Below are 27,368 nucleotides of genomic sequence, written 5' to 3'. Positions count from 1 at the left end.
CATACTCTAGAGACATTAAAAATTCTGAATCCGATCTCTCCTTGTTCTGAATCCAATCTCTATTTGCAAGCACAGTCAACCAAATAATTTCGGTTGATATAAATAACTTTTAACAGGCTTATTCATATTTTTATCACAATTTGATGACTTTATTTTACTCATCGCTATTAGTGTACCCTAAGATTTGGTCTCCATGTGGTTGCCTGTTTCTCCACAGCTTCCTCTGGAAACATAGCAGATAGTTCAAGGTCCCCGGGACTTGTCATGCACAGAGCATTACATGGGTCAGTGCAGTTCTCAGGGATCTTGTTTCTGATTCCTTTTCGTAGCATGTGGTAACAATGAATGTTGTTGGCCTTATTTTTATCTCAAATTTTCTTGAATGGGTGGTAGATGTTTCAGAGGAGATATATATATATATTTGTCTATGCACACTTAAGGTTGCATTTTTACCATCATGGCTGTCTTCTGTACCTTGTCACTGTCTCAGGGAAGGGTTCATCCTCTGACTTCTTTTTTAATGTGCTTGTGGTTGGTTGATCTCTCATACTTATTTAATGTATTTAAGTCTTGATAGAATATCCAGGCTTGTGGCTAAGCAGTAATCAACCTATTGTAAACACTGGGAAGAGAAATCCTTATCCTAAGTTCTTCCACAGTTTTCTGAAGAAATGGGAAGGCTTTTATCTATATAGTTCTTTCTCATATTCCATTTATTTATTCATTCATTCATTTAAAAAATACTTTATTAAATATGGTCACTGTATATGAGATATCATGCTAAGCACTGCAGATGAGTAGACTATCTTTGAGCAGTTGATTAATTTTCAAAGCTTGAAGGGATCTATTTTGAAAGTTTTAAGCAGCTGAAATGAATCATATAATACATTTATACTTAATAAAAAATGCCTCTGTCAACACACCTAAATTTTCTAGGCATGCAGTCCCTCAGGAATATATGTTTATAACTTCGTTTAAACTAGATTATTGTTTACATTTGTTAACTAGATAGAGAATAATTTTCTGAAATGAGTTCAATGAAAACGAACTATAGTGACCCTTTGAAGAGAGATGTTAATGTCAGGATTTTGTTTCAATGCGACTTCACTTTGCTAGAGCAATACTGTAGTGTGCAAATAGTGCACTCCTGCTTTAAGATGAAATTCAAACTTCATTTCTCTTAGTTCCTCCAGTCATTAGCCCCCATCCAAAGGAATATATCATTGCTGCGGATAAGCCCATCACACTACCATGCGAGGCAGACGGGCACCCACCACCTGACATTACGTGGCATAGAGATGGGCAAGCAATCACGGAATCCGTCCGCCAGCGCATCCTCAGCTCCGGGGCTCTGCAGATAGCATTTGCCCAGCCCGATAACGCGGGTCAGTACACGTGCATGGCAGCTAACGTGGCAGGATCAAGCAGCGCAAGCACCAAGCTCACTGTCCATGGTAAGTGGTTCGAATGTAAATTATTTCAGTCTTCTACATTACATGGCAAAGAGAAAAGACAATTAAGAAAACTACGACAGAAATGAAAACCATGCAAAAGCAATAATTTAGAATATGGGGTGTGTGTGTGTGTGTGTGTGTGTGTGTGTGCACGCGCGTGCGCTGCAGGTATACCTGCCCTTCAAATCTGTTTTCTGTAGGCTGTATTTATTTGTGTTTGCACATATGTGTGTGAGAAAGAGAGTTTATTAATACAGTCAGGATACTTAATGTGTTGCCAATAATCCCCTAATATTGTGATTATAGTGATCTATTCTTTGTCTCATGAGGAGTCCATTTGTGTTTGTGACTCTTCAGCTTTACTTCTCAAGGTGAAAGTCATCTTGGCTCAAAACTAATCACTCTATGACGTACATAATGAATATAGCATGAACCTAATTAGAATTAGAGATCTATTTGATTCCTTATTTTAAAGTAGCAAAATATTTACATGTATATTTTTAACAGAAATAAATCATTTTCTTTTATTTTGTGTTCAGACAGCTAACAAAGTCTCTGAAGATCAGCATTGAAATAGTTTAGTTGTTAATGTATATTTTAAGGTGAAAGATAGAATATCTATTAATATCAGTGCTAGAAAACAATTAGTAAATCAAACCGTTTCTAACTACTGCTTTCAGTAGTATTATTAGTACTGAATATTAATAGTACTAGTAATATTAGTAATAGTACTGTTACTCTTGTTTTAATGATGAGTTTCTGGGTTTTTTTCAAAAATTTATGTAAGCTATTTTTTATTTTTCAGATGTGTTTGAATTTCTTGCAACTTTATAGTTACAGTAAAATTTTAAGTGGAAAAACGTCTAATTAATAAGTGAATAATTTTGCCAAATAAAAAGTCACTATTTATGAATTTTCTAAATGTCTTCCCCAATTTATAACTGCTTTCTGTTAATATACTTGAACTGATCAATATACTTGAACTAATAAATAAAGGACTAATAAATAAATAATATTCCTTTTTTTCAAGTATTTGTTGAAAATTTACCAAAATTGACCATATACTAAACAACAAAAAAATCATTAGGGTTTAGAAATATAGGCCACAATTACTGCCCATAATACAATAAAGCTAGAAATGTATAATAAATGTCCAAGGAAACCAGCATAAAAGAGATAATGAAATACTGTATAATTTAGTAAAAATGAATGTTTATGATGCACGATTCAGCAAAATAGATTATTTTTTATATTATCTACAATGATTACGCCTATAATCATTTATATGTGTATATATTCTTCATATAATCATAAAAGGATAAAAAATTAGTTTGCACAATAGTTTTGTTTTTGCTGAAATCAACTATAGTCCTGTCACTTAAAAATGTTATTAAGATTGATCCATTTCTCACTGATATGTTTGAATAATGCCAAAAGTATTTTTACTTTTCGAGCCAAGTATCCTTAATACTTTAAAACCTTTTCCTTTAGAATATCTCAGTTCTACATCCACTAAGGTATTTCTTAGTATACCAAAATATTCAATTCATCTTTATTGCCTCAACTCTAATTCAAAAAATATTTGAGGCATAGGGAATATTTGGTATCACAATGCACAGAGTTATGAAACCTCTATAAAAATTTCCTCTATGATGGTATAAAAACTGAATTAAATGCCTTAAGCTGATTTTACTTGCATTTGTCGTAACACATGTGAAATACTGCAATAAAATTTTTTTTCTTTAGCACTTCATGATATTGAATATGAGGTGAGTGTTTTACAGTGTTTTAAACTAGCGGCCATTATTAGTTTGTTCTCACACTATGTCTGTGATACAAATCCAGCAGTTACACAGCCATAGAAGTGTTTTTGTTTTCTGTTGTTCTCATGTGTTTGTTTTAATTCACTGCAATATGCAGAAGAAACTCAAGTAAGAAAAAGTCAAGAAGTCAAATAGAATCTAAAGATTTCCAACCTGATTCTTAGCCATTTGCTCAGAAACTGATTGTAAATATACTCGATAAGTTCACATTGATTACAATTTTTGCTAGCATCAAAAATTTGGATTACTTTTATGATAATGAATAAATGTTTTAGTAGATTTTTTTTTAGTATTTCTAGCAAAATTACCTTCAGAAGAGTCTTTTGTGTGTTACTTTTCAATCTGCGTAAAGATATTGAACTCAATTTCCTGAATGACCATCGATTTTAAACTCTTTGTAGTACCACCCAGAATCCGAAGTGCAGAAGTATATTACACAGTCCATGAGAATTCACAGGCTGTCCTTCCGTGTGTGGCTGATGGAATCCCCACACCAGCAATTAACTGGAAAAAAGACAATGTCGTTTTAGCAAACTTGTTAGGAAAATACACTGTCGAACCCTATGGAGAGCTCATTCTGGAAAATGCTGTGGTAAGTATAATAGATATGAACAGATACTTTAAGCCAGATTGTTAATTTATCTTTTTACTTTAGTAACTTAGCTTGGAAATATATTCTTTAATAATGAAATAAAATTCATTCTTACAAATTCGGGTCACCAATTAATTTTGCACATATTTAATTTTGTATCCCAGATCTGAGACTAGTATTGAACAGACAGTAGGAACTCATAAATGGCCTCCTTCTAAAATTGTTTCTTTATTTTTGTGGAAATCCACTTTCTCAGAAAAAATTCTAAGTGCCTGTTATATTTCATACTTAATGTAACGATTACAAGAGTGAAGATGTAAGGCTGTCCAATGTATTATTAACCAAATAAAAATAGCAGTTTTTTTTTATTCTTTTCGAGATTTTAAATAACTCTTTCTAATCATTGAAAACTAAGGTCTTAGAGATCTGTGCAACATGAGGTTTTTGAATATTCTTAGGTGGTACCTCACCAGTCTGTGGAGTAGTAGTTGTCAGAAGCATCTCTGTTTTTCAGTGGTAGTCCTCTTGAAGAGGAATATATACCTATTCATACATTAAATATATTATGTGTTTTGAGAGTATTGCACTTGGCACCAAATATTAAACATGATTAAAATGTAAATCAATTTCAGAGCTTTTGTGCATGCTTTATTCCTCTTCATTACCCTTCAAAATGCCTAAATTTTACTATAGGATCTCAATGGACTTAATTAGAACAGATTAATAAAATTGATTGCATTCACTTTATAGTATAGTCTTAACCATTACCCAGATTCCTAGAATTGCCAGGTAAATAGCCGTAGTGAAATGCTATGTCACTAGACCCTAACTCCCACGTGTGCCATCAAAAATTGTATTTCTTCAAATATGTTTCCATCGATTGTAAGATGGATTATTATTTTACATACCACAAAGAAAGACAAAAAAAAAAATACAGATAAGCAAACTAGAGAAGAAGATTGATTAAATTGTATCACAATTTCAGAGGTATTAAAAGTTTAAAATGTGAATTTTAGATTGATAAAATAAGGATAAATTGTTTGTTTGTTTGTTTGTTTAAACTTGCAAACACCCTTGGTGGGGTTTATTCCTAGGTTCAAGAATGTTGAATTTGCCTCTTCGGTCATTCTTATAGACCTAAAGAAATTAAACAAGGAAAAATAAAGTTTAGATTTTTAGTGGGACAATGACTCAGATACATTAAAAGAATACCAACAATAAGGTAGCTTATAAATACTAAATAAAAGATATAAAATGATAAGTAGAAGGCTGTGAATAATATATACAATTCAGATTTTTATTTCATTTAATTTTTTGACCTCTACCCATTTTAATTATAATTTTTATGGTACATTTACAAGTAATGTTTTGATCCTTCAAAACAAATATAAATTCTTAATATTTTTAAGAGAGAAGAAAAAGTCCATAATATGTTCCGTACTACATTCAGAAGCACTCGATCATTAATTCAACAAATATTTATTGACCAGCACTGATTTAGGCAGTGAGACTACTTCAGGAAACAAAAAATTGGAGATTTTTTTTTTCTCTCCTGGAATTTATTTTTAGAGGAGGGAGATAGGCAATAAAAAATAAAAATAATAAGTGCTGTATACAATAAGTCAGAAGAAAAGTAGTATGAAAACTAAAAGAAGAGTAGAGTAAAGGGAGTCAGGAGCTGGAAGGGTACAGGTTACATTTTTAAGTAGGATGGTCAGAGTAAGTTCCCATTGGGAAGGTGACATTTGAGCAAAACTTGAAGAAAGTGAGTTAATAGAGCAAATATCTGGGATAGGAGTATCCCAGAGAGAGGAAACAGGTAGAACAAAGAACTTAAGGTGGAAACATGCCAGATGTATTCGAAAAACAGGAGGCCAGTGAAAGCAAAGAAGAGAATAAAAAGAGAAAGAACCCAGTCAGAGAAGAATGGAGGCCAGATCATGTAGTGTCTTGTAGGCCATTATAACAATTTACCTTTTACTCTGAGTGAAATCAGAAGCCATTGCAAGTTTTGAGCAGAGGAGCAATGTTATCTGCCTTACGTTTTCATTTTTGCAATATCTCATCGGCTCTATTGTGATGAGGATGGACAGACAGTAGGGAGGCAAGGAGAGAAGCGGGAGGACCTTCTCTGAAGTTAGAATTTGCCAGCTAAATTGCAAATAGGGTGTGAAAAGAGTAGAGGATGTCTGAGCACAAAGGCATGAACAACTAGAAGGACAAAACATCTATCATCTGAGATGATGGCTACAACTAGAACAGGAAGGGGAAAGAGGAAATTGGGAGTTCAGTTTTAGACATGAATTTAAGATGGCTTTTAGGCATCCAAGTGGAGAGTCGAAATGAGAAGTTCAGTGTTAGTGGAGTTTGGAGGAAAGACCTGGGCAGGAAATACTGCTACTCATCGGCATATTGATGGTATTTCAAGCTATAAGACTGGGTGAGATCACCAATGAAATGAATGTAGATAGAGAAGAAAAAGGAGCAAAGACTGAGACCTTGCAAAGACTGGGTCCTTTCAAGTGCCAGCAGTAAGACACAATGTCGAGAGGAAGCCAGCAAAAGGTGATAGAAAAGGAGCAACTAGTGAGGTAGGAAAGAGTGGGATTGTCCAAGAAGCCAAGTAAAGACATGGGCTCAAAGAAGAAAGGAAGCCATAATTGTGTCACGTGTCACCAATACAGCTAGTAATGAGTGCCAAGAGCTGGCCATTGGGTTTAGCAAGTGAAACTTCAGAATGGCAGGTAATATTGCCCCTACGCTCACCATTTCCTTTGATAATTTTGGTGATCTTTGGTGCCACATTACCCAGAGAGCCAATCTTGCTGTCAAGATTCTTCCAGTCTTTAGAATGATTTGTTTTTTATTTGTACATTGCAGAGCAGCAGTACACTAGTTGTTTAATAAACTTTGAAATCTAAAGTTTTTTGGGTTCTTATGACTATAAAATGCTGTAGCTCTGTGAAATATGGGCTTTTGTTTAAACATTTTTTATATACTTTTTAAATTATACTATACAAAAGCTAGACAGATGACTCGGATTGCAAGATGGAAATTTAAATTGTCTTTAAATAAGAGTGCTCCTTTGGGGGCAGGCTATGCAAGTGTGTGTATTTTGTGTAATATGATATAAAGTTAAGTAATTCTAAGCCCTCTGATTTTTCTTTATTTAAGCCAGAGGATTCTGGCACCTATACCTGTGTTGCAAACAATGCCGCAGGTGAAGACTCACGCACTGTCAGCCTGACTGTACATGTTCTTCCCACTTTTACTGAACTTCCCGGAGATGTGTCATTGAATAAAGGAGAGCAGCTACGATTAAACTGTAAAGCCACTGGTATTCCATTGCCCAAGTTGACATGGACCTTCAACAACAATATTATCCCAGGTTGGTACTGTTAATTCTTCAGAAGAGAATCAATACACCCATCAAGAACTCCAACCCAATCTCCATTCCTTTAGCCTTGAGAATTGATTGAAAGTGACATGATTGCTCTAATTTTGTAAATTGTGTACCTTTGCCAGTATTTTTAACCCAGTATATCTGTTCTTTTCATTCTTTTGATAGAATGAGTCGATCGTAGCACTATATATAGAAGCACATAAATAGAATTTTAACCTAAAAACAATCTCCCTCCCCCAGGAGAAGACAATATTGTGTCTTCTAAATATTGTGGCAATATTGCGGTACCTAAATTTATCACCCCTGGATCTCCTTCATCATTGGTAAATGGATTAAGATGGCTACTGTTACAGTCCTGAAGATTCACCTAATTTTACAGAGAACTGTGCTTCTCACTGTATACATTAACCATGTAGAGCATTCATGTAGAACATTTCCAGTTAACCTGTCCACTACATGTTAAGGTAGTACTTGGAACCCAGGAGCTGGGAGGACAAGTATCTCCTTATTTGTTAGACTTTGTCATCAGCATAATGATATTGCAGTAATGGGAACTCATCCTATCCCAGAACTGAGTTTGAAATCTTGCACTATTAGCATTTAAGAAATGTCTTGCTAGAAAAGTAGTGATAAGCTTGAGTTTTTTTCTGTTATAAATATTTGTGTTAATGACTGGAATTCATCAACTATATTACCTGAATAATAATAGTATATGTCACTAAGGAAAAATAAAGTCCAAAAAAATTAGTACTGTTTTCTGAAGGTATAGTACTAATTTAGCTACTTAAGTTTTTAAAGTTTAGTTTTTTACATAATATTCAGCAATATGAAATTGTAAAATAGGATTTGAATGGGGAAATTATGCAAGGTAAACATACCTAACATAATTAGATATATCGATTGATCTAATCAGAATCTTATTTAGTATCAGTTGTTTTAAGGTAACCTAAGCTTACCTTATGCTAAATTCCAAATTTAACTTATCTCTATAAGTATTTATACCATGACCATTTATGGAGAAGTTTAAATTATTACAGATTTAACCATGTCGTCATTACCTAGCTGGCATATGTTTTCATAACATCCCCTCTGACCTGCCAAATCAGTTGAATTATATAACCGAAAAAGTTTTCATGTTTTTGATGTAAGTTGTTTGGAAGGAAAAGCGGTGGTGGGATTAATGAAATGGAAAAATCATATTTCTAAACGAAAGATTTTTGAAACCTAGAGACACTATGAGCCAGATTTAGGCAGCACTTTGAGATGAAAGGTAAAATTTCAGTCTAAAATAATTTTACAAGATGTTTGTTTTCATTCTCTTTTCCTGTTCCTTCTGCTGTATTATTTCATTCTTCAGACAAGTATCTATAGACGTAGCAAAATCTGTAGAAAACGCTCTCTTCTCCAAGGTCACAGTGAGATCTCTGGTACAATTGCTGACCAACACATAAATCTAACCTGCACAGCACTGAGCTGTGATTATTTTCCTAGGTTACTGAGAGGCTTGTGTGTCGTTTCATAACTTGTTTCTCTCAGCCCACTTTGACAGTGTAAATGGACACAGTGAACTTATTATTGAAAGGGTGTCAAAAGAGGATTCGGGTACTTACGTGTGCACCGCAGAGAACAGCGTTGGTTTTGTGAAGGCAATTGGATTTGTTTATGTGAAAGGTAGGTAAAAGTGCCCTATTTTTAATTTATAATGTATTGATAATAAACAGTTTGTATTTACTTCCTTATTATGTATTAACATACTATGACTTTGGTTTATTAATCCATTTAGTCCTATTTCACAGATGTGCAAATTCATAAGAAATAGAAAATTATGAACATTCAACTCAAAAAAAGTAGGAAGCAGTAAATAAAGAGAACATTTGGCACAAAGTATAATCATCTGCCTGTATTATTGAAACTGACGAAATTATCTAGTTAATTAACACGAGCAGTTCATTCTGGAAAATTCATGAGATTCAAAAGTGGCTTTACCCTCCCCTTCTTCACTAAATAGATCACAGTCAAAATCACACACACAAAAAAAATCGCCCAAGATTCCTCTTTCTCATACCTGTCTTTTACTGTTTGCCAGAACCTCCAGTCTTCAAAGGTGATTACCCTGCTAACTGGATTGAACCCCTCGGTGGTAATGCAGTTCTGAACTGCGACGTGAAAGGAGACCCTGCCCCAACCATCCAGTGGAGCAGAAAGGGGCTGGACATCGAAATTAACCACAGAATCCGTCAACTTGGCAACGGCTCCCTGGCCATTTATGGCACTCTAGTAAGTCATTCTGGAGTTGTCGACATGCACTTTACCTGCCACAATTAATGCCTTTCTATAGCCGTCGTGGACAGGAAAAGTTTCTCTTGCATTCTTACTTCAGTCATAAAGTCTGAATCAATGAGTTCTTATAAAAAAAACTGAACCAGTGTTGGAAATTGATGATATTTAGCCCTGTCAAAGAAGTACGAACGATAAAATAATTTCACTGCTTTGTTCCCGATCACCAACCTATTATTTAGCATCAGTAGAAAACGTCACATCTGTTTTAGAACAAAGAAATTGAAGAATTACAAATGCATTATAGAATTACAAATAAATTATAGGGTAGTTTTCACCACTAAGCAGATAGTTATAAGACTTTCTAAAACCTTCAGTAATTTGGAAAATGAGTGCTGCTTTAAGTTATTCTAATTTGGGGGTCAAGCAAATGAGATACTTTATCTAAAAATGTCTCAACTAGACTACATACGGGTAATTTGTTAGCCCATTGTTGAATTAATTGAAATAATAATTAAAATATACTATTTAATCACCTAATTAAGTGGACCATTCAGTCTTTGTTCTCCTTGGTTTTATTTCACCGTTGGATGTTGTTGAGTGTATCTTCAGTTTTGAGATGACGTCGACCTTTAGCTGGTATAACTCTAATGTGTCTCAGCCTTCTTCCTTACCCTTCTCCCCTATTCTCTGCACAAATATTTCTACTTCTTAAGTTCTCGGTACTTCTTCTACTGCCAATGTTAATACTAATGCTAACTTTCTTTCACTACACAATTTCGGATCCTTAAATATCTATCTCCAACTCTGAAATTCTTTTAACTTCCATTTACAGTTCCCTACTGGAAATTTCAATTTGAATAGTACATTGACACCGCAATTAAACATCTAAGTGAACATCTGCCTTCCTTCTCCCACACTCCTCCAACTTCCTGCAATTCATTTTCTTCTTATTGACTTAATGTGTATCTTAAGGAGGCCAGAATTCTCCTTTTCACGAGACATTTAGTGAAATCTATGACTGATTATTCACAAATCTAGACTCTATAGTACTTATTTATACCATATATGTGTAAATTTGTGAATTATGTTCTGTGTTTTATAATTGCCAATAAATTAGTGTTTCACTTTCCTTAATTTCAAGCTATATAAATAGAGGCTAAGCTTAATTTTTTTTATTAAATAACCCCCATTAGAAAAAACTCAGTATTTATTAATTTGTCCTGATTATTTTAATGCTCTGTTAAGATACCGTAAGAATATAATTAGCATTTTTCTTTAGTAAGATAATTTTGGTTAGATGATTATAAAAAAATGTTATGTTTGCTTTGGTTACCTAGCAATTATTATTCCCAGAGAGCAGCAATAAGAGGCTGTTTTTAAAAATTTTGGCTGGGAATTTCTTTTTCTTCTTCTTCTTCTTTTTTTTTTTTTTTTAAGCAATTTATGAAGTTAAATATACATAGGTTTTTCTATTTCCATTAAAATGCCTCTCAAACAGGAAATTTCGTATAAACTGGCATCACTGGTGACCAAAGTTCTTTTCCCTGCTGTAAGCTCATCTGTTTATAAACACTGCTTACTTCCGTAGAATGAAGATGCGGGTGACTATACGTGCGTGGCCACCAACGAAGCCGGGGTGGTGGAGCGCAGCATGCGCCTGACTCTGCAGAGTAAGCTGCTTAATTAAACTCTCGGTAAACACCCGGTTTAAGGAAGATTTCCTGCTAAAGAATGCTCATTTTCCTTAACCTTATAGCAAGTACATTCATTAACGGTAGCTTTCAGAGGGTGTCTACAATGTTCTGATGATGGAGTAACTGTTGTCTAGCATGAGACTGATACAGCTTTTGCACAGATATTTTTCTCTGTTTCATCTAACGCGTGCGGTTCTAGATTTCAGTTGCTTGGCGGCGGAGCTTTGTTTGTTTGTTTGCAGTGTATTCAGTCAAATACTCTTACGATTCACAGTTCATGTAAAATACTTACAAAGATGCCATTTTATGGCACTTAAAAATGTATATTAAAAATAAACACTAATATAAATGAGCTCGAAAGTGCTCCAGGTCGATTGCTCTGAGTCTTCCATGAAATAACGATGTGACCTGGGCAGGATTGTCATATTCATTATGAAGCCCTCAGTATAAGCCACCGGAAGACAGAGCTTTTGTGATTAGAGAAACAGGAAAGACTCCAGTGGCCCATTGGACACTCTCCAGAACCACCTTAGGGGCTGAGCTGAGGACCAACTTATTTCATGAATAAGCTTGGTATTTATCAAGATGAATTTATATATTCTTCATTCACTGAGAAATGCTATAGGCTATATTTACTAATAACAGCTATTTGCCAAACTACTTTTCTGTAAGACTTCAACCTTTGAAAAAAATTTTAAGACTTTAACATTTGATATTTTAAAAATATCTAAGATAGTGTCTTTTCCTCCAGCTTTATTGAGGTATAATTGACAAAGAAAATAGTTTATATTTAAAGTGCACAGTGTGACAATTTGCTGTACATATGTGTCGTGACATGATCACTACAATCAAGTTAACACACCCATCACCTTTCACCATCACCATTTGTCTTGGTTTGATTGTTTTGGTGAGAACACTTAAGATCTATGCCCTTAGTAAATTTCAAGTTTGCAGTAGAGTATTAATTATAGTCACCATGTTGTACATTAGATCCTTAGAACCTACTCATAAGTGGAAGTTTGCATCCTTTGACCATCATTCTCCCACCCCTCGGCCCCTGGCTACCACCAATCAACTCTTTTTTTCTATGAATTTAACTTTTTTTAAAAAAAGGATTCCTCATATAAGTAATACCATATGCTATTTGTCTCCCTTGTTTTTTTCAGTTAATATAGTGCCCTCTGGGTGCATCCATGTTGTCTCAAATAATAAGACTTCCTTATTTTTAGGACAATAATATTCCTGTGTATACACAGACACACAGACACACACACACAGACACACACACACACACACCACATTTTCTTTATCCATTCATCCATCAAGAGATGCTTAGGTTGTTTCCATATCTTGCTAAGTATGTATTCGTCAAATCATAACCTTGTGGGATGTAATTAAGAAAAAAGAAGAATTCCAGGATCAAATAAGTCTGAGAAAAAATAGGTTAAATTAAGTTCATTCATTTGTTAAATATACAGTGAGCACCCGCTGTACGCCAAGCCCTACTTAGGTGTGTCAAGTTTCTTTCCTACAGATCTTTTCAGAAATGTTAATCTACTGATGTAAGTTATAAATCAACAAGAGGAGGATGTAATATGCCACGTTTCCCAAATAAATGTTATTTCTGTGAGACGTCCCTCCCCTCTTTGTTGAGTGGATTGTAGGTAGGGCATAACATAATTAATATCTCCTGGAAGAATGTTACACTGACCTCTCTTAAGCTGGGCTGCATTAGTTCAGCTCACTTACACATACTGACCGCAAATTCATATAAGTAAATGAAGCGTGCTAAAAAAGCCAAAAATACAATTTGTTTAAAATTAAAATTAAAGCACCAGAAGCAATGTCTTCATTAAGTTAAAATGCTAATATTTAACTGATCATTATATGACTGCAGGAATTATTCAACCTTGGAAAGATGTATATAAGGAATTTTATTGTTGAATTGATTTATATACAACTGGAAGTGTTCAAATATGGTATCTAAATTAAGATTCTAAGTTTTATTTGACAGGTTTTTTGAACATAATTATGTGAACATGTGAGCTCATTTAGTTATTATGTTGTCATTTACTGTTGAGTGATTTATCTGAAGTATTTAACTTTATCCAGCAACAGTTTTTTCAATACTTAATGTAATCTGAACACTGGGAGGAAGTAAAAGCTCCAGCTCCGAACGTTCCTAGAGCGAGGTTAATATAAACATCAAGTATGAAGGCGTTTGTGTAGGATGGCGTGGGCATTTGTATGAATAATGCATTAATGACTCTCACTGAAAGTTTGAAACTTCACATGAAATAATTCCTTATGTGAAAGACAACATGTCAGTAATACCTACCTTTACATAAAATACTAGCATATTGATATCATAATAAGACATACTTTACTTCTATTTTTATTTTATGTTCTATTATTCCAGATACATTTCTCTTTTCAAAATATGCAGCCACCACCCTGAATTATCTGATGTTCATTACCTCTCATTGAGCAAATCATCCCACCTTTAAATTCAATCCTACTAAAATACTGCTTTCATCCCATGTTCTTTCAAGAACATACAAACTCCCCTTTGCTTACCTATTCAAATGTAAATCCCTCTGATTTTCTTTGAAGATGTTAACCAAATATATAAAACCTTGTATGCTATAGGGTAACTCATCCTTTCAAAGCTATATCCATCTCCATACTATTTGCTCTCCAGGTAGGGTCCCTTCTCTCACATATATATATGTATATGTATGTGTGTGTGTGTGTACACACAGGAATATTATTGTCCTAAAAAAAAGGAAGTCTCGTTGTGTGTGTGTGTGTGTGTGTGTGTGCGTGTATATACATAATCTTACCCATTTTTGAAAGCCAGTCAAGCTTCTCATCCCCCATGAAGTCCTTCACATTCTGTCTTTCTCAGATTGTAAACTAGGTTTACATAACTCCTTTTACATTCTTCTCAGTGACTTCACTCGAGCACCTATCATCCACTGTAGGTACTTAACCTCTCCCTCCTCTCAAAACTCCTTCCTTTGGTTGCCAGGATACTATTTTCTCCTGATTTTCTTACTGCCTCTGTGATCAGTTTTTAATATCGTTTACAGTTTTGTTTTCCATCCACATCTTAAATAATGATGTTGCAACAGTTTTTGTCTGTGTCCATCTTCCTCTTATTTTAGACTCGTTTCTGAAGCCATCTTGCCTAACTCATGAAAGACTCACAGATCTGTAGTTCTAGCCCATAACATTATTCTGAGCTCTAAATATGAATATTCTCTTTCGATCTAGACATCTCTACATCAATGTCCCACAGATACCTCAAGCTCAGCAGTTCTAAATAATTGCAAATCATCATTTCTTACCCTCCCAACAAATCTGTTCTTCCTCCTATGTTCTATTGAATTGTCCAAAATATACTATATCGCCCAAGTCAAAACTCCATCGTCATCAATTCCTCTCTTTGCTCCATACCATTCAGTGACAAAGTCCTATCATTCCTACTTCTTAAATAATCCTTGAATGTCTTCCTTTTCTTCTCCATTTCAAGTGACTTGCTTTTGTTGGATTTATTAAGCTACTGTTGTTTATGTTTCCGTATCACCACACATTTCCCTACTCTATACTAAATGTTATTATACATTTCTGCTACTTAATTCTGTAGGTATATTATAGGGCAGCTAAATAATTGGCTACTTCTCTGTCTTATCAATGGGCCATGAGCTTCTCGAGACTAGAAGTTATATCTGTTACCTCTGTACCCTCAGCATCTACACAATGCCTAGCAAATAGTAGGCTCACAATATATGTTATTTGAATAAAAGAATGATGACCAGTAATGAAAGAATAAATTGATAATGGTTCTATCTCAAAAATGATGTAAGGGGAAGAAATTAATGTTTACTATACAAAACAGACAAAACTAGCAATGATAACAATAGTACTAATAATATTATGTGCCTACCTCATGGAAGAGCTGTGCTTACATTATCTCAGCGGAGTCTAACAAGAATCCCCTGAATTGGCACCATTTTTAAGGATACAAGGCTCAGAGAGGTACTAAGGAGTAGAGGTAGAATTCGAATTCAGAAAACATGACTCCAGAGCCCATGATAAACAAATCAGAGCTCTAAAAATTGTATCATTGGTGATAACTTCCCTAGTAGTTGAGAGGCTACAGTATTTTATAAACAAATTAGCCTTTTCTTTTCAAATAACGTTACCGAATAATATTGATAAAAATGTTGATATAACTCCACGAAAACTAAGAACCACGCTGTGCTTTTTTCCGTAGGTCCTCCCATTATCACTCTTGAGCCAGTAGAAACTGTTATTAATGCTGGCAGCGAAGTCATATTGAACTGTCAGGCAACTGGAGAGCCTCATCCAACCATTACGTGGTCCCGTCAAGGGCACTCTATCCCCTGGGATGACCGAGTTAATGTGTTGCCCAACAACTCATTGTATATTGCTGCTGCTCAGAAAGAAGATACATCTGAATATGAATGTGTTGCTCGCAACTTGATGGGTTCCGTCCTTGTCAGAGTGCCAGTCACAGTCCAGGGTGGGTGTGATCAGAGGGACATTCGTATTAAGCATGATCTGGGGCAACTCAAATCATAAAAGTTGTTGAACATCTTAGTCCGAGTCTCCTTTACCTTTAGGATACTTCTAGATTATGGAGCTAGGCCAAAAATCACATCAGAATTTACAGACCAAAGGGATTAAAACAATGCAGATTAGAGCTGAAAAAGACCAAGTTAATAATTCAAAATCCCAAACGGAATTTTTGATTGAAAAGTGAGTCAACTTTATTCTCAGAAATCGATGCATATATTTTGCTTTAAAGAATGACTTATATCCAAATGGTAAACAACATATAACTTTCTCGGTTGCTAGCTCCTTCAGCAGCCATATCCGCGTGAGTAAGAATTGGAGCTGAGAAGTTCTAGTTAACAGAAGTTTTTCTCTCACGCTTAGATGTTGATTGTACCGTAAAGGAGAATTTCCATAAGCAATTTCTCAGCAGTTATAGATTTAGCTCTAGACCCAGTGCATATCTGAAATGAAATCCGCCTTGCATTTTTTTTTTTTTTTAATTCACTAAAACAGAGACAAAGTACAATGTTTTATTTGCAGTTCATGGGGGATTTTCCCAGTGGTCGGCATGGAGATCCTGCAGTGTCACTTGTGGAAAAGGCGTCCAGAAGAGGAGTCGTCTGTGCAACAGCCCTTCCCCAGCCAATGGCGGGAAGCCTTGTCCAGGGTCCGATTCCGAAGTGCGAAGCTGTCAGCATAAGCTGTGTCCAGGTACACCTCTTTATTCAACAGATGGGCATGCGTTCCATAGATATTCCTTTCCGTTCCCTAACTGTGAATCGTCCCAGTATTAGTCCTTTCAATTGGAATGAGTCTGATGGTGTAACGTGTCGCCTCTGTGTAGTGGATGGCAGCTGGTCCGAGTGGAGCCCTTGGGAAGAATGCACAAGGAGCTGTGGACGCGGCAACCGAACCAGGGCCAGAACGTGCACTAATCCCTCAGTTCAGCATGGCGGGCGGCCGTGCGAAGGGAGTCCTGTGGCAGTAATCATGTGCAACGTTAGGCCCTGCCCCGGTGAGCACCCGCCGATAAGTACCGCTTTTGTATCTTAACTCCTGTGGAGGGGTTATAATTACCTTTTCTTCCTCATTGTGGAAAGACGTTATGGCCTCGACCCTGAAATGTATCCATCCTTCATGTTCTTGCTTCTGTCTCATGGATAAATTTGTGGAAGAATGACGTTATTCAATGTTAAGGAAAATTCCCGACTTAGATGAACATGTTAAAAGGTTCCAAACTGCGGCACATTTTTAATCATATAGAGAAAACATAAGTAATTAATTACAAAGTCGTAAAATTTTAGAGGTAGCGAGGACCTTCAGGTGAGAAAAATCAAGCCCGGAGAGGTTAAAGACTTTCCCAGAAACGCACAATTAGTAAAGACTAAAATAATAATAGCTCCCATTGACTAAACACCTATCATGTGCTAAGAACCATGCTAGGTGCTTTACATACATGTTGTTGACTTTGTGGCCCAACCCTATAGCACAGGTACTTTAGGGCTCTTTCAAATTAAAGTGAGGAATCCAACTTAAATACACTTAAGTAGAAAACGTCTACTTTCGTGTATGATTGAATCCAAGGATTTGGCCAGCGTTTTCACTAGCATGTTTTCCATCTCTCATCTCTGCTTTCCTCTCTTTGGCTTTGTTCTTCTTTAAACTCTTTCCATGTGGCGGAAAAAATGACTGCTGGCAGCTACTGACTCACAGGGGCCTTATAATCTAAGGCCTCAGAGGCAAAGAGTTCCTCTCTCTCTCAGAATCCAGGTCAGCCTGAGAAAGAACCCTGTTTGATTTTGTTTAGATTCCATGCCCACCTCTGAACTCCAGTTCAGGAGAATAGTACTTCGATAGCCACCTGGGGCTATTTACCCATTCTGCGCTCAAGGCACTGTTCTAATTGCTAGGATTAGAATGGTAAACAAACAATATCATACAGAAAAAACTCAGAGTTGAAGGGATACAGCATCATAGGGAGAGACACCTAGAAAGGGGTGTTGACAGGCCAAAATGAGATCGTTATCCACTGCATGGGCCATTGCGTCCTATTGTACAGACGAGCAAACTAAAATTCAGAAAATATATGATAATTAATGCACTGAGGTTACATAGCTAATAAAAAGCGAATCATGGATTTGAACCCAGGTCTATCTGTCAATTCCCAAGCCTATTTGCTTAGATCCTGGGTATCTCAAGTTGCAGTTCCGAGCTAACATTACATTACAACCATAAAAGACTGTCGTGAAGTCTTAAAGAACATAAAGCAAAAGCCAAATTTTTTTTTTAAAATCTTGAAGAATTAGAAAGCTAATTATAGTAGCATACTACATCATAGTAAAAAAGAGCCAGAAATTACAGCAACCTGATTACAGCAACGTCTATGCAGTGTGTCAACTATGATTTCTACATAATGACAATCTAAATGGTGTGTATAAATGTCCTTGATTCCTTGAATACTTCCTTTCTTTCTGGTGCAAACTGATATTTTAGGCCTACAGTATACTTTTCCTGCCACAGTTAGAATAGTGTTTTTAAACTGCCAATCCTGCCCCTAAAAAAGACTGGTATTTTCTGGAATGGGCCATTCTGCTGCCTCTTAAGAACCATTGTCATTACATATCTTTACAGAATACTTAAAGAATGAACATTTTTTAAAGTGTCTTTCTGAAAATCATTGAGAACTTTGAGTAAAGGATGGCCACACTAACTCATAGGTCACATACATGTCGTGTGTCCGGCACTGTTCCAAGCATCTCTCATCTATAAACTCATTATTCTTCACCCTAATCCTAATGAGGCAGGTTCTTTTATTATCCACATATTGCAGACTACGAACTAGGCACACAGAAGCCCCGTAACTCATCTAGGTTTTCAGTTACTGAGGGCAAAGGATTTATTTAGTCTCGGGGCACGTGGTCCAGGGACCCAGCTCCTTAGCACTGTGTTCTATTGCCTTTTCAGAATCGGAACTGCAACGTAGTGTAGCAACAAATTCATCTGTTACACTTTGCATTTTTTTTTTATACATTAATGCCTCCATAGTTGTCTTCTTTGGTATTAAATACATGGTGTTTTAAGCCTTTTCTGTTTTATATTAGCCTTCTCCCTTTTTCTCGTTATCATTCCATTAATATTGAAGAAACATTTCATCTCGATCACATTTTATGTCATGAAGTTCAGTTCCGCTTAAGGTTTTCTGTATTGATTAAAAAATAAAAGATTTTCAGCTAAAACCCTCTATTTATATATAATAGAAACTGTATAGAAAATAAATGGATAAGCATCACCCAGTTGTAATCCTCCAATAATAAAAAAATGCATCTGTGCTATAAGAGTTTATATTGTAAGGTGTGGGCTTTTGTTAATCAACAGCCTTAAAAATCGAATTTATGAAAATAATGGGAAGAGCAGAACTTTTTAAATCACATAGTCCAGATATAAAGACTGTGAGCATCAACAACCTGAATTAATAAAGAAGTAGTTTTGAGCAATATTTGCTACAGATTAAAAGGCTTTCTTCTTTCTCTTTAAGTTTACTCAAATACATCTTAGTGCAAATTCTTGTTGGCTGAAATAAATTTGTCTGACTGTGTTTACCTGTATCTAGAAAGTATAAGGATATGTAGTCAACTCGATTAGAAAACAGTCAATGAAAAGAAAATGCAAGAAGAATTTTAAAATATTTTCTAAACAAAGCAGCCAGATGATGATTTTATTACTTAGGTTTCAACTTACTCTTTTGGCGTCTTATAGGTAGTGAAAAGATTATTTAGACACAGATCTTAAGGCCCTATTTTGGTCAGTGTCTTGGTTGAACTGGGTGACCACAAAAACATACTTATGAACCCCACATAGAGAAATTACCCTAAAAGCACAAGTATCACCTGACACTGATTTATACGTAAGGGAAAGCATAACGCTGAGCCTCAGCCCATGCCTCTGGTGAGGAGCGTACGCCTGCTCAGCCCTGTGCTCAGATTGTGTAATATGTTAGTTACCAAATGGAAGGCCTTGATGTCGCTCCTTGGGAGATGCTGGTCAATTTTTTTTCTCCCATTTCGGAAGCAGGCGAGTGTGTTATTCAGAACTTTTAATTCATGGACATCATTATGTAATGGAGAAAATATTTTCAAAAACTTAATAACTGTGCAAATTACTTTTTCGTCGAAATATCCAAGTATATTTTTAAACATAGAACAGGGTCAGGCTTAAAGATGTGCTCTTGCAGCCTGTGGTACAAGTTTTCACTGTGGAAACTGTGAGTGGTCCATACCCCCATCCCAATCCATTCTACAGCCTGGCTTCAAAGCTTCTGGTCCCTTCCACTTTCCCCAGAACACAGACAAGTACTTACCTAGCATTTAAAAACTCAGATTGTGTTTACATATGGTAGTTTAATTAAATTTTATTTTAATAAAAAAAGTCCTTCGCATAATTTTAAGCATTTATTTTGGCATTAGACAGCCTCTGATTGTCCCTGCAGACACTAATTCCCATGAAAATCTAAACAGAAGGAGAAAGGAAGAACATCATTTATGTTTTCTTTGGTTCAGTTTCAATTAGTTTAGAGTCTGGACTGATTTAACTCATCATTGAGTTAATTTACTTGTATAATTTGGTTTCATTAACAAACATCATTCTGTGACTTAAAACTCTTGCCTCTTGGAATATTTGTAGTTCATGGAGCATGGAGCACTTGGCAGCCTTGGGGTGTATGCAGCAAAAGTTGTGGGAAAGGTACCCAGACAAGAACAAGACTGTGCAACAACCCACCACCATCGTTTGATGGATCCTACTGTGACGGAGCAGAAACACAGATGCAGGTGTGCAGTGAAAGACACTGTCCAGGTAAGAGAAGTACAGTGTCTATACCCTCAGTGAACATCTACCTCTTATCTAGGTAGTATGTCGATAAGACTCAGTGTCGATAAGATCATCACTCTGCCTAACAGTGCCCAGAGTTTCACCTGCTCATTTGTAAGTAGTAACAGAGCACGTATGTTTTTCCTTAATCCAGTTGATGGCAAGTGGGCCACCTGGGCCAGTTGGAGTGCCTGTACCGTGTCCTGTGGAGGAGGTGCCAGACAGAGAACCAGGGACTGCTCCGATCCTGTTCCACAGTATGGAGGAGGCAAATGTGAAGGGAGCGATGTCCAGAGTGACTTTTGCAATAGTGACCCTTGTCCAAGTGAGTGTTGGAAATAGTGAGTCAACGTTATACTTTCTTAAAGTTCCGTTATGGCTCGAAGTCCTTAAAGTTATATATTCTGTTGCTCCATTCGTCTCCCTTTGGTTTAGGTTATCAAAATGTTGTATGGTTGCTGTGATGTCTGTATAATACCATAGACGTAATTGATTTGCTGCGTCCTATTTCATTTGCTCTATTGGACCAGCTGCAGAGCGCAAGGACAAGGGCACCCTTTCATGCTAATTGTTAATGATGTTGATGATCCCTTTACGGAGGCAAACGAACTGCTCTTTGCCTTCATTCAGTCACCAGCTAGATGCTTAGAGACTAGCAGTATCTGAATCCATCGTATCTTGAATGTTATAGCCTTGACTCAGGAGGAGCAAAGACTTGGTCTCATTCATATCCTTCAGCTCAAGGAACATGAAAAGACTCAATAAATTTATATTAAATGGAGTTGCACAATCACCGGAATATAAACCCAGTTTGTGCTCAAAACCGCAGCTAAACCATCTACCTTTGGAAGTCGCCTGCTTACGGATCAGTGTGTTTCTTGTCAGTTCCCGGGGGGAGTTTTCTCATCCTTTTTGGATGAAAGTCATTGATAGCACTTGTCCAATGGTTCTGTGTTGCAGCTCATGGTAATTGGAGTCCCTGGAGCGGCTGGGGAACGTGCAGTCGGTCGTGTAATGGAGGCCAGATGCGGCGGTACCGCACGTGTGACAACCCTCGACCCTCCCACGGAGGAAGAGCTTGTGGGGGGCCAGACTCCCAGATCCAGCAATGCAACACTGACATGTGTCCTGGTGAGCTCTCCGACTCCTGGCAATAGAACGAGTAAAGCGTTTTATTTAGTGTTCGTTTCAGCAGCCCCCTCATGTCAGATCTTAAAATGACAGTCGCGTGGGCAGGGTCACCCTAAGCGTAAACTTTAAGACCGATTTGTTACCATTGACCATTTCATCCTCGTTCACAGTGGATGGGAGCTGGGGAAGCTGGCATGGCTGGGGACCGTGTTCTGCCTCTTGTGGAGGAGGTGAAAAGACTCGGAAACGGCTGTGCGACAATCCAGAGCCATCTGAAGGTGGTCGCCCCTGCCCAGGAGACGCTACTCAGGTGTCCAGATGCAATGTGCATGCGTGCCCAGGTGAGCAATGGCATCAGACTCAGGCAGGACCATTGCCAGCACATTTACAGCCTGTCTGCAAATTGAAAAGGGTGTCTCTCTGAGCCCACAAAATACAAAACAGCGCCAACTGTGGAAAGAAGATTTAGGAAGAATGCACTTTTCGCCCTCTAGTTGGTGCAGCTCTATACTAAAGCTCATGCTGGATTTTAGCCTCTGCTTGCCCACCCCCTCCCCTTCCAGGCTCCCTTGTCAAAGGACATGGTCTTTAGAGCTGTAAATACCAGTCGTGGGCTTGGGGGGTGAAAAGGCGTGGAAGAGCAGGGAGAGCCAGGCTGAGACTCCAGCCTGAAAAACGAGTGCAGAGCCGAAACGCAATACCTAGCGGAAACACACACTTGGAGGCTGTTATTCTGCAGATGGAGATATGGAGGATGATAGCGTGGAACGTAAAATGGAGGCCATTTCTGTTCCAGGAAAAAATTTAGGGAGAGTTCAACAACTCAAGTCATGCTGCCTGGCCAGATACTGTATGTAAAGTAAAAATTCAGAAGGAACAAAGTCGGAATTCTAAAACTCACGGAAAGGGTTTTCTGGAGTCCTGAGAGATGGGGAATAAAACTAAGGGTACTTGTCTCAGAGGACAGACTTTCTAAGGGCTATGAGAAGACCGAAGATAACAGTCTCACATTACTGAAGTGTTGAGAAACTGCTGACTTTCCAACTCTTAAGGGCTGCTTTACAAATAAAGTGTCCCTGGAAACTAAGAAGGCCCAGAAAGAGAAAGGAGTCACATGAAAAGATGTATGCGTTATTCACGGCAGCTAAGACATGGAAACAATGGAAGGGCCCTCCAGTAGATGATTCAATAAAGATGCGGTACCTATATACAATGGAATGCAACTCAGCCATGAGAAAAGATGAAATACTGCCATTTGTGACAACGTGAGTGGGTCTTGAGATTATCATGCTGAATGAAATAAGTCATCCAGAAAAAGTTGAGAACCAGGTGATTTCTTCTATATGTGAGATCTAACACTGAAAGCAACAGATGAACAGGATAAACAAACAGAGACTCATGGACATGGACATAGTTTAGTGGTTACCAGACAGAAGTGGGGGAGAGGGTGAAGGTAGGTTAGGGTAAAGGGGGTTCAATCTATGGTGACAGAAGGAAATTTAACTTTGAGGGATGAACACACGATAAAATATACGTATAATGTATTGTCGAATTATATACTAGAAACCTATATAATTTTATTAACCAATGTCTCGCCAATAAATTTAATAGAAAAAAGTAAAATAAAACAAAAATAAAGAACATAACAGAAAATTTTTTGAAATTATGGGATCTAGACATGCTACAAGAGTGTATCGGTCAACTGCTCAGTAATTCTTCTCAACATGTCAACTGATCACCAAGGATTTTGAAGCTCTAACATGTAGGCATGGTGATGATTCTAGTTTCAGTTAAGGCATTTTTCATTCAACCTCTGGTGGTACAAGGGCCCCAGTGACAAATTTGGATTATAGAGTTTAGCAGAAAGTTTCGAGGATTCCAGCTAGGTAGCCAGTACTGGGAGACATCTGCTGAACACCAGGATTCAAATTCCTTTGTGAGGCAATAGAACCAAAATGATAATTATCAAAGTAATGCAAATTAAAATGATGAAATACTGTACTTATTGATTTTTTTGAGATTGAATACAGTCATATTTTCCCCCGTGTATAATACGTGATAACATTATCTGAAACAACTAGTGATTGTTTTAAAATATATTCAATTAAAAGGCATTGAATAATGAATATTTATGAATTTCAGTATAAGCTGTTTTCCAATATGTTTCTCTCTCTTAACAAAGCATGCAATTCATTTAAGAAATAATCTTTAACCACCTCTTCTGTGTTAGTAAGCAGTAATTTTGTTGAACAATGGAAAGAACATATAAAATTATTACAGAGATACTTTTGTATAATTGTTTTTCAATCTGATTGTCTTGGTATGAATTTTGCAGCACTATTAAAAATACAGTATCCTTCTCGAATTTTTCTCAAGTTAAGCATTTTCAAATATATAACGTGAAGAACTTGATAAGCCCTTGGTCTGGAACCCATGTTCACAATATCCCTTACATGTGCCACTTTCGTGTTGATAGTGACCTATCAGAAGGCTGAAGATTTATTTTATTGGTGAGCCCACCTTTCCCTCTCTGCTCCCATGAAGGAGGCAATAGATAGAAGAGCATGGCTTTTGATGCCAACCACATCTGTGTTCGGATCCTCGTCCCAGCAATATAGTGATGGGAAAATCACTTAATTTCTCTGAACTTTACCTAGTCTGCAAACTGTGCCTATTTAAAACCACCTTACAGGATTTCGATAGGATTAAGAGTTAACACACATTAAGAGCTTACCGTAGTGCATGACATGCTCAATAAGCTCTCATTATTATCATCATTTCATCACCATCAACAAACACACACTTTATTTTGGCTTTGGGACTGGGTACTGATTGTATTCTTTGGATTGTGAAATAATGTTATGATGTGCATAGATTGGAAGGATCCTAGATTTATGTGGGACGATGAGTGTTACATGAGAGTAGAATGTTTTGAAAGCTTATTTATTGCACTCTTAAATTCAGATGTCATATGATCTTTTTAAATGTTCGAGAGAAGATTTGTAGCATCTCTGAATACTGGCCTTCTTTTCTCCCATGTAATGTTGATGAAATTATTTCCTTATCCAGGAATGTTTTTCCTTCCCCCAATAGGTGGGCCCCAGCGAGCCAGAGGAAGTGTTATTGGAAATATTAATGATGTTGAATTTGGAATTGCTTTTCTTAACGCCACAGTAACAGATAGTCCTACCTCTGATACTAAGATAATACATGCCAAAATTACCAATGTACCTCGCAGTCTTGGTAAGTCTCTTAGCCTGTAAACGTTGTTAATGAGCCTATTTTTAAAAATTGATATATATTGTTCTTCATCTTATTATCTCACTTAAAATTTCTAGAAGATACTACTACTAAAGGATCCATATAATAGTCCTTAAGGACGTATGTGATACTAGTATTTATTTTGTTGTTTTTCAAGATTATTTGGGATTCATCCTTATGAATAACATGTTTCAAGGACAATAATAACAATGACCTATAAATATTGTGCTTCGTCACTTTATTTGTCCTTTTTTCTTTAGGCTCAGCAATGAGAAAGATAGTTTCTATTTTAAATCCCATTTATTGGACAACGGCAAAGGAAATAGGAGAAGCAGTCAATGGCTTTACCCTCACCAATGCGGTCTTCAAGAGAGAAACCCAAGTGGAATTTGCAACTGGTTAGTGCCAGCTGAACTTAATATTCTATTACTATAAAAAATATGATAGCTTTAAAAGTTAGTGGTTAAGAAAAATACCTTATATGTTCCCACAGAGAATCGTTTCAAAGGTTTTGATGTAATCTTATCATAAATACTAAAAAAGCGATTTCATAATTTCCTGTAAATTTTTGCCGACATGGGTCTCTAAGGGGCCATGTGTTTTCAAACAGCATAGTGATTTTATACCTCCAAACTTTTCTCATGTTTTCTCTCTATTTTCTTCATAAATCCTTAGAAAAAGTTTTAAAGGCCAAACAGAGTAGGAAAATGAGTCATTGCTCTTAATTAAAGGCTATTGTCTATGAACCTGAGATTCGATTAGAATACCTTATAGAGATTCTTTATCAAAAAGATGGAAATAAAACAAGCAGATCTAAAGGCTTTTCGCTTTATCCTTCATCTCGATGAATATGTATTAGCTATTCATGACTCTTTGCAAGTACATACAGGTTTTTATAGACCTCCATTTCAAGCCTCCTCAAAGGTGGTCAGCCTCAGTGGCGGTGATCTTTAAGGAAGACGCACTGACGGAGGACACAGCTTTAAACAACTCAGGGTTTCTTCATGGCCATCCACTTACTAAGATGTCCCTTTGCTACTCTTGAAACATCAGAAAGAACAAAACTGTATGGCCAGATGCGTGGTTATTTCCAATCTGCCTGGTGAAGCTACCTGTCCTTTCTCAGAGCCAATCCATTTTTGTAGAACTGCCTTGCTATTGCTTGTGATTTTAAAGTGTGGAATCCTTCACATAATCATATGCTACTTTTTTGCCACATAAAAAGAGATTTTAGGACAAAAATCAAAAGCTTAACCTTAATTTGGGGACTAAGTACTGATTTAATTTCCTCATTGTCTATGTCTATTCAAGCTTTAAGTAAAATAACACAGCTGAACTGGATGTCAGGTAAATCTGCCCTGTGCTTACACAAACCGTATAGTTTCTGCTGTTAAAATGAATGTGCTGTAATTCCCAGGAGAAATCTTACGGATGACTCACATCGCTCGGGGCTTGGATTCCGATGGCGCTTTACTGTTAGATATTGTTGTGAGTGGCTATGTCCTACAGCTCCAGTCACCTGCTGAAGTCACCGTAAAGGTAAAATGTCAGGATAACTCACTTTTGCTGTTTATTGGAATAATGGTAAGAGTAGGAGTCACAGAATCAGACAGAGAACACAGAAAACTTGTGTAGTTCACCTTGTTTACTTTGGGGAGTAAATGTTTAAATCACTGAGGTTGCAAATGGCCATCTGGTCTTTGTTTACAATAGCCAATACATGAAAACGACCTAAATGTCCGTCAATGGATGAATGGATAAAAAAAGATGAATAATTGCCATTCGCGAAGACATGGATTGATCTTGAGAATATTATGCTAAGTGAAATAAGTCCGATGGAAAAGAACAAGAACCGTATGATTTCACTTACATGTGGAATATAAAATGAAAAGTAACAAGTAAACTAACATAAAAAAAAAACCTCATAGATACAGACAACAGAATGGTGGTTACCAGTGGGGGAAGGGAGGTGGGGGCAGGGTGAAGTGGGTAATGGGTGTCAAATACCAGGAAAGGAAGGAGACTGGATTTTGGATGGGAAGCATACAATAGAATACACAGATGTCAAATTATAATTTTGTACATTTGAAAGTTATATAATGTTATTAACCAACGTTACCCCAATAAATTTAATTTTAAAAAAGTCTTCAGGGGCAAGTCTTCACAAATTCTTAGTGATTTTATCAGGACCTGCTTATCAGGACCAATCACCGCTATGTTCACTTAAGTCACTTGTTTAATCTTCTACAAAGAAAATACTAACTCTTGCAGAAAAGTTTT

The 27,368-nt window shown here is 36.6% G+C and overlaps 1 protein-coding gene across 5 annotated transcripts in view; it reads left to right on the top strand.

Annotated features, from left to right (window-relative positions):
• HMCN1 (hemicentin 1) overlaps positions 1–27,368 on the top strand; it is a 482,162-nt gene that overhangs the window by 425,447 nt on the left and 29,347 nt on the right. For all 5 annotated transcript variants that reach the window (XM_036234516.1, XM_036234517.1, XM_036234518.1 and 2 more), the window contains 16 exons: positions 1,185–1,454; positions 3,679–3,869; positions 7,044–7,257; positions 8,809–8,943; positions 9,359–9,549; positions 11,141–11,222; positions 15,526–15,795; positions 16,371–16,541; positions 16,675–16,845; positions 20,511–20,681; positions 20,851–21,021; positions 21,657–21,827; positions 21,998–22,168; positions 24,921–25,070; positions 25,349–25,486; positions 26,506–26,627. In XM_036234516.1, coding sequence (XP_036090409.1) covers positions 1,185–1,454; positions 3,679–3,869; positions 7,044–7,257; positions 8,809–8,943; positions 9,359–9,549; positions 11,141–11,222; positions 15,526–15,795; positions 16,371–16,541; positions 16,675–16,845; positions 20,511–20,681; positions 20,851–21,021; positions 21,657–21,827; positions 21,998–22,168; positions 24,921–25,070; positions 25,349–25,486; positions 26,506–26,627 — 2,789 coding nt within the window. The remainder of the gene's footprint in view (positions 1–1,184; positions 1,455–3,678; positions 3,870–7,043; positions 7,258–8,808; positions 8,944–9,358; positions 9,550–11,140; positions 11,223–15,525; positions 15,796–16,370; positions 16,542–16,674; positions 16,846–20,510; positions 20,682–20,850; positions 21,022–21,656; positions 21,828–21,997; positions 22,169–24,920; positions 25,071–25,348; positions 25,487–26,505; positions 26,628–27,368) is intronic.

Source organism: Rousettus aegyptiacus, unplaced genomic scaffold (assembly GCF_014176215.1).
Source record: "Rousettus aegyptiacus isolate mRouAeg1 unplaced genomic scaffold, mRouAeg1.p scaffold_m13_p_17, whole genome shotgun sequence".
Classification (NCBI taxonomy): domain Eukaryota; kingdom Metazoa; phylum Chordata; class Mammalia; order Chiroptera; family Pteropodidae; genus Rousettus; species Rousettus aegyptiacus.
This window is presented reverse-complemented; position numbering and strand designations above follow the sequence as displayed.